Source organism: Ochotona princeps, chromosome 3, assembly GCF_030435755.1.
Source record: "Ochotona princeps isolate mOchPri1 chromosome 3, mOchPri1.hap1, whole genome shotgun sequence".
In the NCBI taxonomy this organism is placed as follows: domain Eukaryota; kingdom Metazoa; phylum Chordata; class Mammalia; order Lagomorpha; family Ochotonidae; genus Ochotona; species Ochotona princeps.
This window is the reverse complement of record NC_080834.1, coordinates 11005716-11019703: the sequence shown is the minus strand read 5'-3', so window position 1 is coordinate 11019703 and position 13988 is coordinate 11005716. Positions and strand designations below refer to the sequence as shown.

General features: G+C 47.7%; 1 protein-coding gene across 4 annotated transcripts in view; it reads right to left on the bottom strand.

Annotated features, from left to right (window-relative positions):
• Positions 1 to 13988, bottom strand: part of MED12L (mediator complex subunit 12L) — a 327308-nt gene that overhangs the window by 239321 nt on the left and 73999 nt on the right. For 3 of the 4 annotated variants that reach the window (XM_058661436.1, XM_058661437.1, XM_058661438.1), the window contains exons 6-10: positions 10923 to 11033; positions 9226 to 9495; positions 5828 to 5977; positions 4703 to 4802; positions 4267 to 4403 (exon numbers count right to left, since the gene is read on the bottom strand). In XM_058661436.1, the coding sequence (XP_058517419.1) occupies positions 4267 to 4403; positions 4703 to 4802; positions 5828 to 5977; positions 9226 to 9495; positions 10923 to 11033 (768 nt within the window). The remainder of the gene's footprint in view (positions 1 to 4266; positions 4404 to 4702; positions 4803 to 5827; positions 5978 to 9225; positions 9496 to 10922; positions 11034 to 13988) is intronic. The other variant, XM_058661439.1, reaches the window with a different exon arrangement.

Here is a 13988-nt window from a genome sequence, read left to right as displayed (position 1 = left end):
AGCGCCACCTCATGTCAAACCCTTCTGGAGTCGAGTCAACAGTCAGTAAGACCACTGCAATGAGGCAAGGCTGCAACTCCCCCAGCACATCAGGATTCAGCAGCAGGCACTGCCACCCTCTAGTGGTGGGCACCACCCTGCACCCTGAAAACTCATGTAGGCAAGCTGAGACTAGCCAACTCCAAAGGTCTCTTGCTGAACTCCATCATTCAGCTTCAGGAATTGTTTATTTCAGTACAAACTTTAAACACATATGTAGGAGGTTTTGGAAAAGGTCATGGGAGACGTGTTTTATAAAAACAAAAAGGAATGGGCTCGAAAGTCTTTTTTCCACAACAATACACTCATCTTCCATTGCCATTTTCTCACACTTTAAGTCCACTCATGTTTATTTATAATTTCTATATCATTTATTGCCAGAATAATTATACCCACGGTGAAATTAAGAGAAGGGGCAGGTTTCATGGCATAGTAGCTGAAGCCTTTGCCTGTGATGCTCACATCCCATATTTGCACTGTGCAAATCCTGGCTGTTTCATATCTGATCCCGCTCCCTGTTAATGTACCCAGAAAAGCAGCAGAATATGACCAAGTGCTTGAGGCCCTTCAACATGCAGGAGACCATGAAAAGGTCCTGGCTCCTGCTTCAGCCTGGTCCAGCCCTGGCTGTGTGACCATTTGGGGAGTGAATAAACATATGCAAGAGCTCTCTCTTTATCTTTCTCCCCAATTTGTATCAGACTGCCTTTCAAATAAATAAATAAAACCTTAAAAAAAAAAAAAAGGTAGGGCCCAGCATGGTAGCCTAGCAGCTAAAGTCCTCACCTTGCATGCGCCAAGTTCTAATCCTAGTTGCTCCGCTTCCCATCCAGCTCTCTGCTTGTGGCCTGGGAAAGCATTAGAGGATGGCCCAAAGCCTTGGGATCCTGCACCTGTGTGGGAGACCTGGAAGAAGCTCCTGGCTCCTGGCTTCGAATGGGCTCAGCTCTGGCCATTGTGGCCACTTGGGGAGTGAACCATCGGACTGAAAATCTTCCTCTCTGTCTCTCCTCCTCTCTGTATATTTGACTTTCCAATAAAAACAGATGAAACTAAAAAAAAAAAAAACTTAGACAAAAAGGGTTTTTAAAAATGTGATCTAAATGCAGCAATGTTCTGAGAGTATATTCCTGCAGGTATCTCAAGTTGACAAGCAGCATGTACTTATTCAGAAAGACCATCATTCCCTCCTGAAGGTGCCTGCGATAACTTACATCTCCATGGTTCAGCAGACAATCAGAGCTTCGCCCTAACGCTTGGTAACACCCTCACCATGACACTCCGCTAAGGGTAAGAAACTTACTGTAACTCAGCTATCCTGAACTTGGGAATCCCTACCTTCCTTCCAGTTAATTCACTTCTGCGTACTTTCAGAAGCCTCGGTTCTATTGAAGCTTGTTGTCTAAAGCAGCTGTTATTATAAACAAGCAGCCATGCAAGCCTGGTAACACGCTGACTTCTTCGATAAGCACACTATTATCAGGACTTCCTATCAACTTGGTCCACAGATGCGGGAAGCATTTCTGGGGAGTCTCGCACTTCACTCAGACCTTGGTAACATTCTGACTCTGCCTGGCCCCAGGAATCATCAGCCATATCTTTCAGAAGCAAGGCAATGACAGTAAGTTATTCCAGAACAGGAACAAGTGCCAGGTGCCCACAAAGGTAGGCTGAGGTGCCAGGGCCAGGTGCCCACAACGGCAGGCTGAGCTGCAGGGGCCAGGTGCCCACAAAGGCAGGCTGAGCTGCAGGGGCCAGGTGCCCACAACGGCAGGCTGAGGTGCAGGGGCCAGGTGCCCACAACGGCAGGCTGAGGTGCAGGGGCCAGGTGCCCACAAAGGCAGGCTGAGCTGCAGGGGCCAGGTGCCCACAACGGCAGGCTGAGGTGCAGGGGACAGGTGCCCACAAAGGCAGGCTGAGGTGCAGGGGCCAAGTGCCCACAAAGGTAGGCTGAAGTGCAGGGGCCAGGTGCCCACAAAGGCAGGCTGAGGTGCAGGGGTCAGGTGCCCACAAAGGTAGGCTGAAGTGCAGGTGCAGGGCTGTTGTGTCTGTTGCTTCACCTCTCTATTCCACATGCAAATTTCCAAAACCCAGCTTTGAAAAAATTTAAAAAAATAAAAGAACCACAGGATCTTACATATCAGTAAAGTAATGTGTTCCCTGGAAGGACTTAGCATACTTGTCGTAGGGCCCGGCATGATAATCCTCGCCTTGAACATGCTGGGATCCCATACGGGTGCCAGTTTCAATTCCAGCAGCCCCACTTCCCATCCAGCTCTCTGTGGCCTGGGAAGGCAGTGGAGGATGGCCCAAAGCCTTGGGACCCTGCACCCACACAGGAAAACTGGAAGAAGCTCCTGGCTCCTGGGTTCGGACTGGCTCAACTCCAGCCACTGCGACCACTTGGGGAGTGAACCACCAAATGGAAGATCTTCCTCTCTGTATAGCTGCCTTTCCAATAAAAATAAACCTTTTTAAAAAAAATCCACCTGCCAAGGAGAAAGCCTGGATCCCAACCATGAAGACTCCCAGACCTTCACCACAAACTATTAATACGAGCAACAAGGACTATATCCCAACTGCCAAGGAGGCCACAGGGAATTGGATGCCCTCGGAGGCTGAGTACTCTGAGGTCACCCACCCCCAACCGGAGCTTCCAAAGGGGATGGAAGAAGTCCAAACACTACCGCGCAGAAACCAACGTCATCGGAAATACAACCAGAAGCCCTGAGCGGTCCGCAGAAACAGAAGAACAATAAACGTCCTTCGGGACCAGCGAGGAGAGCTTTCTCTGGTCCGAGCCTGGCTCCACCTCTGGACCCCCACCCTCCCTTGCAATGACCATCAGGATCGCTCCAAAAACCCCTCATAGCAAACAAACAATCATACAAACTAAAAAAAACTAAAATAAATAGACAAACAACAAAAAGTAGAGCTTGGAATCTGACAGGAAAGAGCTGGCATGGATTTGCTCATGCCTCGCTGGGTGGGACACGAAGATTAGTCACTCTTCACCGTGGTGTTGGGGACTTTCCTGCACACACCCCCCCCCCAAAAAAAATGTTCTGCACCTTAATTGTTGACAAATGTCTTGTTATAGTTACAAGCCAGTCTAGATGATCCTAAAATCTGCCAAGAGCAGTAAAATTATACTTCAACACACAAATGGTTAAATACTAAAATGAAATAGACACGAGACAGCTGAATGGTACCTTATAGCCATTTTAAGGTATATAGCAGCCAGTCCTGTATACAAACTAAAATTGAAATGTCAATGAGCAAATCATAGGTTGTGGTTAAGAACTTGTTTTTTTTTTTTTTTTTAACATACTGGTTACGCAAAACCATGTCAATTCCATAATGTTACAAATTGCTGTTAATGTTATATTGGGACTCTTAATTGACTGGGATGATATTCCACCAGCTCTAACTTTGGACCAGAAATGGTCTCCCCAAGAAACTGTTCAACCCATCTGGACAATAAGTAGCTGGACTCTATGCTTGGTATACATTTGCAAGGAAAGAATCTTGATTGAATTTGAACTGTAATACTGCACCAAGGTGGAGGAATCCACCAGGGGGGAGGGGCGTAGGGAGGGGTGGGGGGATTCCCAGAGCCTATGAAACTGTCACATAATGCATAATAATTAATAAAAAAAGTAAAAAAAAAAATCCACCTGCTGTGGACACCAAATTTCAAACCCCACCTGCAGTTTCCTTGGCGAGCACAGATTTTATGGTTTCATTGCCCCACAAATCTAGATGAATCCCAACCCCAAGTCTATAGACACACTTACTGAAAGTAAAATATGCACACTCAACATTTGCTTCTGCGGTTCTGCTTTGCTGGAGAAGTGCCTGAAGCTTTCTCAAAGGCCATAACTCCAAATATGCATGCACTGCCTTCTGCTGTGCTATATCTTACAACACAGCAACTCTCTTGCTCCCAGTTAAAGACAAACCACTTATGAATCCAGGCACTAGATAAGAAAGGATCTTCTGCTCACACTAAAATAATGCAGATGATGGTAAAAGAGCCAAGTTCCAATCAATACACCCAGGTACACAGCAGCCCAATGCATATTTAACACTAGTGAGTCATTTTAAATCAACAATCAAAGATTTCTAAGTGTATGCCTTAAAAGGCACAGCACCATGTACAAAAGTCTTGAAATAAGTTTGAATTCGTTGAGAAGATTAAAGGCAGCAAGAGGAAATAGTAACTACCTCTTGGCTATCTTTGCTTTGGTTTGCCCAGAAGATCTTATGATACAGTGTCTCCATTGAGTTGCTGGAGTCTGTCCGGTCAAAACAGTGACGATCCAAGACTTCCAGTGTGTGCAAAACCCGACTAATAGTCACCCCTGGATGAGACATTCAAGAACATGGTTAGAGACAAATGAAGGCCGAACAGTACAAGAGCATCATGTGAGGCAAAAGTCCTATGTTATGAACAAATTTATCACTGCCGCGTTTGCTATCACAGCATCACCAACAAAACCAAACTTGACAATCTAAATGCCATGAACTGAAGAATGTCCTCAAAATCCACTAGGAGACTCTGTCAGAAGCTTCTTTATTCGGGTGGAGCAGTCTACAGGAATCAGAAACACGGCATTGAGTCTGACATTCAGAAGGCTCAGTCCTCGCATGCTTTCCCTACCTGCTGTTGACTCTTGGCACTTGTCAAAAGACCACCGCACTTCCACTGCACGGCCTCTTTGTTTTATCTGCTGCTCTGCCTCGTAAATCCTTGCCCGAACCTGAAAGATAATCACTTCTAATTAACTTGTGCTTGGAAAGCCACCGTGCCTTCCTAAATCATGTCCAGCTTTTCCACACGAGTGGAGAATCCTATGGTGAAGTACAATCTCAACAAGACTGTAGGAAATGCAGGCTGGTATCTGAGAAGTGCATTTTTTTTTTAATTAGCAGTAGTGCCTCAACATTAGCTTTCAATAACAAAGATTTGGGACACTTCCCAAGGAGTCCATATAGAAAGGTCACGTTGTGACTCACTCTTCCACGCATTAAAGTAACGAGTAATGTTTTGCTAACTTTAGAAACCTTCTTGGTAGAACAATCTTATTCTAAATAGTCACAGCCTCACGATTCAGATTCCACAGGTATTTCAAGTGGGTAGCCCAGGAGCTGGCGCCGTGGTGAAGTAGGCTAACCTCAGGCCGAAGACAGCCGGTTTGCATTCCGGCTCCCCTATTCCCAATCCAGTTGCCTGCCTATGCCTGGGAAAGCAGCAGAAGATGGCGCAAGTCCCTGGGACCCTGGACCGGGTAGAAAACTTGGAAAAAGCTCCTGGCTCCAGACTGACTCGGCCAGAACCACCACGGGCACCCGGGCGTGAGCCAGGGGATGAAGATCTCTCTCTCCTATTGCCGTTTCCTCCTTTTCCTCTCCGTGTAACTCTGCCTTCAGATACAAATAAGCTTTTAAAACAATAAAAAATGAAATAACCCCACAAAAGTAAGAACACATAACAACAACTAAATATTACAACTACTACTGTGGGGCATGTACTAGTACTGTCACCGTAATTACTTGGTGGGAAAACACTTAGCGTGAACTATCCAACAAGCGGGTGAGAAACGCAGCAGCTCCATGAACTCCTATACTGCCCATCACCAAGGTCTCCTGGAGAGGTAGAGGGCAGGGCTGTGAAAAACATCAGGGCATCTGAGATGCTAGCGCTCTGTGCCCACCATGTCCTGGTGCCCACCCAAGAATGAAATCACCCTCCCCCACAACCAACGCACTGACATATAAAGTGTACCTGCTGATTGAAGGCTGTGTTCCCCCCCGGCATGGGGAGGCTAGAGGGAGCCACCTGTAGCAGATCCAGGGGTGAACCTGGGTTGGCGCTCTTGTTTTCATTTGTGGAGTAATTCCACACCAAGGCACTTGGGCAACACAGAGTGACAATCTGCAAAGGAAACAGCAAGCCAGTTACTTAGAGGAAGAACAGTGTAACAACAGCTTACCAATGAAAATGACAAGGACACCAGAGCCTGATCACTATGTCCGACCAGTGAGCTTAAAACGGGCATCTCACTCCATCGGGAACTTCACAAGGGGTAAAAGCAGAATGAAAATGATCAATTTCAAAGGGGAGAAACAGAACTGCTCAGAAATTCAGGAACACCATAATTTGTTAGCTAAGCTTCTAGCACAGGAAAGTAGGAACCATCACACAAATACAGTAACTATCAGAACTATTTCATTCATCATATTGAAAATGTAAGATGGAATTAGGACAACTCGCTTCTGAGGCTATACATTCAAAGGAATAAAGATGAACAAAAGACTGGCAGTATCTGAAACAACGGTGGAAGAGCTGGCTTCTCAAACACGGGGACGTCGCCATCTCAGACTGGTAGATGTTTTGTGTAGTAAGATAGAAGGGAATTGTTTAAATTCTGCACTCCCAGTGGCAATCATGGTTTCCTTCGTACACTGTGTTTGTGTGATCCATAAAGAATGTGAAAACTAGAACTGGGGCCCAGTGCAATAGCCTCATGATTGTCCTTGCCTTGCATGCACCAGGATCCCATTTGGGCACCGGTCCCAGCTGTTCCACTTCCCATCAGCTCCCTGCTTGTGGCCTGGGAAAGCAGCGAAGGATGGCCCAAGGTCTTGGGATCACAGACTTGTGTAGGAGACCCAGAGGAGGCTCCTGGCTTCAGGTCGCCTCAGCTCCAGCCATTGCAGCCACTTAGGGAATGAATCAGTGGACAAAAGATCTTTCTCTTTTTCTCTGTAAATCTGTCTTTTCAATAAGAATAAATAAATCTTACAAAAAAAAAAAGAAACCTAGAACTAAGCTTGTGGGCAGACTATGGTCTACAAACTGTAACTTGCTCACACCTGCCCAAGGCTCTCGACTTTTTTTTTTCACCTCAACCAGTACTATATGTGATCAAATCACAGCCACCTCATTATTCCCCAATTTCACCACAGGGGTGAAAGAACCACAGAGGAGATGTGAGGCCAGCACACAGGCTGGGCTGCTGCCTCCTCAACATGAAGACTGCAATTTACATTTTATGAGGTGCCCACCCGCCTTGATCTCCAGGAGTTGAGGACATGAGAACTGTCACCATTACCACTCACAGGTGGGGAGACCTGTCAGGCCGTACTGTTAGGTGATGGAGCAAGGGTTAAAATCAGGCCTGAACTTACTCTATAACACAGCTTCCCCATTATGCCGTCACGTCACTCAACAGCACACTGCATGAGCTTTGAGAATGGCTGTAATACTTTTTTGTTAACAAGGTGATATTAAATATTAAGACTGAACCACAGGGGCAGATGGCAGGGGCAAAGCACACCAAGGCACGGAGCCCCAGGAAGACCTCAGTCGCTGTTGGCCCACATCCCTGCTGCCTTCCTTCTATCCAGGATGGTGTGCGCTTCTTGCCTCCCTGTTCTTGACTCCAAAGCCTCCCACATCAGGACACTCATCTCTCAATCTCGCCTCCCCTGGTTTGTCCTTGACCTTACATATTCCTTCACAATCACCCACCAAAGCCTCTGCTGAACCAGCAGTCACCTCTGCCCGGCATTAAGCCTCTACCCTTCCCTTCACAGACATACTGCTCAAAAGAGGTGGCACATTCCCCCTCCTCCCCCATCACCCCGGAACCCAGCTTCATCTGCCGCTTCCCCACCCCTGAACTCAAACAGCCTCATGCTGATCATCAGTGACCCTTACGTTGTCTTTGAACCTAAGAACTTTTGGGAAGAAGGCTGATCCCTTTTAAAGCTCTCTGCAGAGCCCAGGTTAGCCCAGTGCTTGAATGTAGTCAGCTTTGTAAGTAACTTCTCTGCTCTTTGGTTCTGAGGACCAAACAACAACATAACTTACACCCCAGAACAGTATCCTGCTGTGATCCTTCTTATCCAATGTAACAAACTCATGAAGGTGCGATTCTTTTCCCCCATCACCTTCATTTCTGTAGCAACAATGTCTCCTTGGCACTCTAGTGAGGCCACCTTTACTGGCCTCCTCCATGGATTTGCCCTCAGCCTACCTCTCAGCCATTGACATCCATACACCAGTCAGGGCATTTAAATGCCTCTAATCCGCACATCTGGTCAACTATCAATCTTTAGAAGTAGACATGCAACACTCCCCTGGAACATACGCACCAAAAGGTCCTACAGGATAAAACTGTCCAAGATTGTTCAAGACACTTCAGAACTGATTTCTCTGCCTTACCTCCCTGTTTCCAATCTTTCTGCTCCCGCCAATTTCCCTGCATAGTGTCATGCGCCAGCATTTAAGCCTCTGGTGACATTCAAAACAAGTATCAGGCCCAAGGGCATCTTCTACTCCCTGACCCCATCACACATGACACTTGACCTCTGATGCCTTTTCCCATGCTGATCTTTCTGCCAAAAACAGCTTTCCAGTTTCATTTGATTCTTTAACACATGGTAAGAGCTGAAAAAAACTTGCCTCCCTGAACCTTAGGTTAGGCTACGATAGCTCTCTCTTCAGTGCCGCAGCCTTCTGTGCAGCCCGATGAGTCCTTGTCGTATTATCTGGAAAGGCCCCCATAGCATAATCATGTCTTTTCAAAAAGGCAGAAAACTCTGCCCAAAGGGTGGCTGTGTGCTCAGAGTCCCCAAACATCTTGTTTCCAGGCAACCTAGTAAGATGTTACACATGGGGAAAGCTCAGACTAGGTGAGCTGAGCCCTGAAACGTGATTTCTGACAGAATATGTGTGCACCTCCGTCCTCATCGAATCAGCCTAGCAACCAGCACAGTACCAGACGCCCAAGGCCACACACGATGATGTTCATCAAATCAACAGCGAGAAGAGACACCAAGAGAGGCATCCATGTCTGGGTACCAACTCTGGCAGCTCAGGAATGCCACTTGGCAAAGTCTTCTTTCCAAAACTCCAATCTCACAGCTGATTTATTCTGCAAGTTCCCTGAAATACTGCTGGCTTCACTGCTTACTGGACTACTGCCAAGAACTCTCTCCATACATATACACAAATCTCTGAGTCAACGCAGAGAAATAAAAGTCATAAAACTACAGTGTACATCACTTGGGTGAGAGAAAATGGAACTGCAACGTAGAGGTTGAAAAGACCATGCCCAAGGCAACAGTGCCCCACACTTAGTCTTACCATCAAACAAGCAAGGGTCAAGTACTTACCTGCAACATACAACTAAGTCCGTAAACCAGGGGACCATGCTGCGCACAGGAAAGATAATCCGAGAAGGCCAGCTGAACGGGGCTCATGCCAGGGCCGGGCGGGGCGGGGCTTGGGGCCCCGATACTGGAGCTGTTTGGTCCAATCATCATGTGAGGGGAATGGGCGGCCAGCAGACTGGGGCTATCGCTGAGCAGCAAAGAGAGACGCCGGGCACAGAAGTAGGCGAGGCGGCGGGACAGGTAGGCCGACTGCACAAACTCATCTGAATACTGAGAGGGAGAAGGGCGTCAGGCTTCAGTCATACCCCAAGCTTCTCCCAAAAACCCCTCCCAAGATATCACATGAACTTATACTGGACAGTAGAAATATTCAACTCACACTTACAATGGGAAGCTTTCTAGCAGCCATTTAAAAAAAAAACTACCAAAGGTACTTCAAAAAGTTCATCAAGTTAAATTTAAAAATACATGTTTTTGCTTTTGGTTTTGGTGGGAAAAGTTTTGAATCCACATATACAAGGGGTTTTTCCAACCCACATGGAGGGGGTGACATTGGGTGCGGTCATGAAGAGGCCACTGGGGACACGTGTATCACACTGCAGCACCTGTGCTCAAGCCTGAGGTCGGCGCTTGATTACAGCATCCTGCTAACACACCTGCTAACAGGCATGTAGTAGTCGCCCACGCAAGTACCTGGGTGCCTGGCACACACACGGAAGAGGGAAAAGAGTTAGCCAAGATTAATCCCAATCGTTGTGTGCAATTTAGGAGTGTTCCCGCAGGTAGCACAGCTCTCTCACTGCGTCTGTCTCTCTCTGGCTTCCAAATAAGTAAGTTCTAAAAGTTCATGAAAGCACATTATGAGAAAACTGAATGGAATTCCAGAAACGCTCTGCACCAAAACAAATGTACCTTTTATTTCTGCTTTCCAGGAAGTCTGTGAAGGACACACGCTTCATTCAGCCCAATATATCCAAAATGAAAATTACTGATGTCACACACTCTTTTTTGTTGTTGTTGTTGTTATCAAGTTTGGAATCCAGTGTGCATCTTACACTTAAAGCACATCTCAGTTCACACAGGTCATATCGTCAGTACAAGAGACCATGTGGCCACTGGCTACTGCAGTGCACAAGCAGTGACATATCACCTCGGGGGACCCCAGAGGATCCCAGGACTAGAAGTATCGGGGAGGGCACTGGGCTAACAGGCAGAACTGTTTACTGCACACCCTTTCATATTCTTGCAAGTAGACATATGTATATTCCCCTGCCACACGCAAAACTCTCCAGATCACTTAAAGAGTTTAGGCATCTTCAGAAGAACCTCCAAGCACTGGTGAGAGGACAAGATCTCATAAAGAAGAGATGCAGGTTTTGTTTTCATAGTAACCTGTGTGAACGTTGAAACAGTTCTTACAGAGATGTTTGCTCAGCTCAGACAGGGAGCAATCAATGTCACCCTCCCTAAGAAAAACAGGCAGAGACAATCTCGGAATACTTTCAATGTTTACGACCACTAAGATTTACTACAAGCCACTTGTTGGTTAACATGTTACAGCATCCAAGACTCGTCCTCCTTGTATTTCAAAAGGACTTTTCCTGCTTTCTTTTCCAGCTCGACTCACCTGTCATTTTGATCACACGTATCTCTGACCAACGGAACCAAGGGCTCAGGGTGACCAGGACCACACGTACCTGCAGCATTAACGGCAGCAAGAGCTTCAGGAACTCATCATCCATCGGCCGGATCTTTTCTAAAACATCCAGGATCCACGTTAAGTACTCATGTTTCTCCAGCATTCCTTCCTTAAATAATCCAAGAAAACAAATTTTTTTTGGAAAGTTGCGCTAAATTACAAGTGATTATCTGCCTCTCTCCAACTGCAGTGCCGACATGGCATACGGGCAATGGTTCAAGTCCTGGCTGCTCCATTTCTGTTCAAGCTCTGATGTGCTGGGGAGAGCAGCAGAAGACGGCTGAAGTCCTTGGGCCCCAGCACACCTCTGGGAAACCAGGAAGAACCTGCTGGCTCCTGGCTTCAGCCTGGCATAATCCTTAGCCACTGCAATGATTTAGATAGTGAACTAATAAAAGGAAGACCTCTCTGTGTATTTCTCTCTGTAACTGCCTTTCAAAGAAATAAATGTTTTACAAATAAACAAGGGCCTGGTGTGTTAGCCTAGTGGCTAAAGTCCTTGCCTTGCATCTGGCAGGATCCCATCTATATGGGCACCAGTTCGTGCCCTGGATGCTCCACTTCCCATCCAGCAACCTGCTTATGGCCTGGCAAAGTAGTTGAGGACGGCCCAAAGCTTTGGGTCCCTCAGCCACCTAGAAGACCCAGAAGCAGCTTCTGGCTCCTGGCTTCAGATGAGCTGAGTTCTGACCATGGAAGCCACTTGGGGAGTGAACCAGTGGATGGAAGATCCTTCTTTGTGTAAGTCTGACTTTCCAATAAAAATAAATATTTATAAATAAAATAAGTTAAAACAGTTAAAGTGATCCTAAGATTAATCACATAAAAATGGCAATTCAAAAAGTTAAGATCTACCCAGTAAACTATAAATTAAAGTACACATATTATTTCTATTTGCCAATTTAAACAAATATGTAAAAAAGCATTTTTAAATAAAGAAACACTGCAGTAAGTTACAAGAGATGTCACACGAAAGAATCAAAAGTTAATTCCAGGGCCCGGCGGCGCAGCCTAGCGGCTAAAGTCCTCACCTTGAACGCCCCAGGATCCCATATGGGCGCCGGTTCTAATCCCGGCAGCTCCTTCCCATCCAGCTCCCTGCTTGTGGCCTGGGAAAGCAGTCGAGGACGGCCCAATGCATTGGGACACTGCACCCACGTGGGAGACCTGGAGGAAGTTCCTGGTTCCCGGCATCGGATCGGCGCAGCACCGGCTGTTGCAGCTCACTTGGGGAGTGAACCATCGGATGGAAGATCTTCCTCTCTGTCTCTCCTCCTCTCTGTATATCTGACTTTGTAATGAAATAAATAAATCTTTTAAAAAAAAAAAGTTAACTCCAGCTGCAGGGAACTGCTGAGGTGGCCTTGTACCTAGGCAAGTGTCACACTGCTGGGAGGAAGGCAGCTGGTAGCTGGAGGGTGCTCTGGGCCTGGTTATGCCAAATATACCAGCATGCCAGCAAAGCTGCCAATTCTATTTTTATTCTATTTTTGTTGTTTTATTTTATTTCTTTAAAGACAGGGAATGGCGGGCCAGGACACAGCACCTGGCCTCCTGGAGAGGTACTTCAGGTGGGCCAGGGAAGGAGGTCTGGGAGTGAATTGAAGTGGAATTGGAGGGCGTGTTTGACAGGAGAATGACTTCTGGGGTTTTCCACAAAGCAGACCACTGCACTTAAGGTTGACAAGAGAGCTGGGAAAGAGTGGTTTAGGAGAGAGAAACATCCATCCATGTTGGGAGACTTGGGCTGGGCGAAATAGCAATGCCCACCACACAAAAGCCCACACAAAAGCTGGGGCAGGTGGGAATGCCTGGCTGGAATAGGCTGCTGTACCCACCATGAGTGTCAGAACAGGCAGCGGGCCATTGTCGGGCTGGATTACAGCATCCATCAGATCGTGAGAGAGCCAGATTGGGGAGCAGATTCTGTACAGAACTTGTGGGCTCACCTCCATGGGACTACAGCACCCACCAGTTGGCATATAGAGCTCGGAGTCGTGACAGACTAAGCCAGGCTGGGCCATGGAACCCACCTGACACTTGCAGGAGCCAGGGCTCTGAGGAGGATGGGTGGGGCCAGGATAAACTTCCCGCTAGCACAAGTGAAGGAAAGGAGCAAAGATAAACCCTGCCAAGAGGGTCAGGGTATCCATGGGCACATGTGAGATGCAGGGCTGGGAGCAGGCTTGGTAGGGAAACTTGGGGAACTCTCCTGCTAGGTGCAGCTCCCACGGGGGAGCACTCACCAGGCCAGGCTAGGCTGGACTGCAGGGCCCATCAGCATAGGTGTGAGCCAGGTGTGGAGGTAGGTCGGACTGGGCCAGTCCACAACACACTGGCACAAGAGAAACAGCAAGGATGGGGTGCAGACCAGGCTGAGTTGGACAACACCTGCCAGTTCACATGAAGATTGAGAGGTTGGCTACGTAGCTCCATCTACTGGCAACAACTAGGACTGGGGGCAGGCCAGGCCAGGCTGAGCGAGGTTGTAGTACCTGCTGGAATATGTGACGACTGCGGATGGGCCATCTCAGACTGGGCTGCAGCACCAGAGCCAGGGCTGGGAGCAGGCCTGGTAGCAGAACTTCAGGGACTCCCTTGCAGGCCTGATGTTTCCACCGGTGCCATGCTCACCATGAGCATATTTTCACTGGTGAGCATGGGCATTCCACTGGGGGCATGGTGGTCTAGGGGCAGTACAGGCTGGGCTACGCTGCCACACCTGCAAGACCTGGGTAGGCTGCAGCACCTGCTGGCAAGTGCTGGGACTGGATGTAAGTCCTCTCAGGTTGGACTGCATTATCCGCTATCAGGTGCACGATCCAGGGCTGGGAGCAGGCCTAGTGAGGAAACTGTGGATACTTCACTATTGGGCTACAGCTCCCACTGGTGAGCATGAGAGCCAGGGCAGCAGGTGGGCAAGGCTGGTCACCCATCAGCATACGTGTGGGCTGAGTCTGCGGGTAGGTTGGGCTGAGCTAAGACTCAGCACCCATAGGTGTGCACAAACCAGAAGGGATGTAGGACAGACCAAGCTAAGCCACAGCACAGTTCAAATCAAACA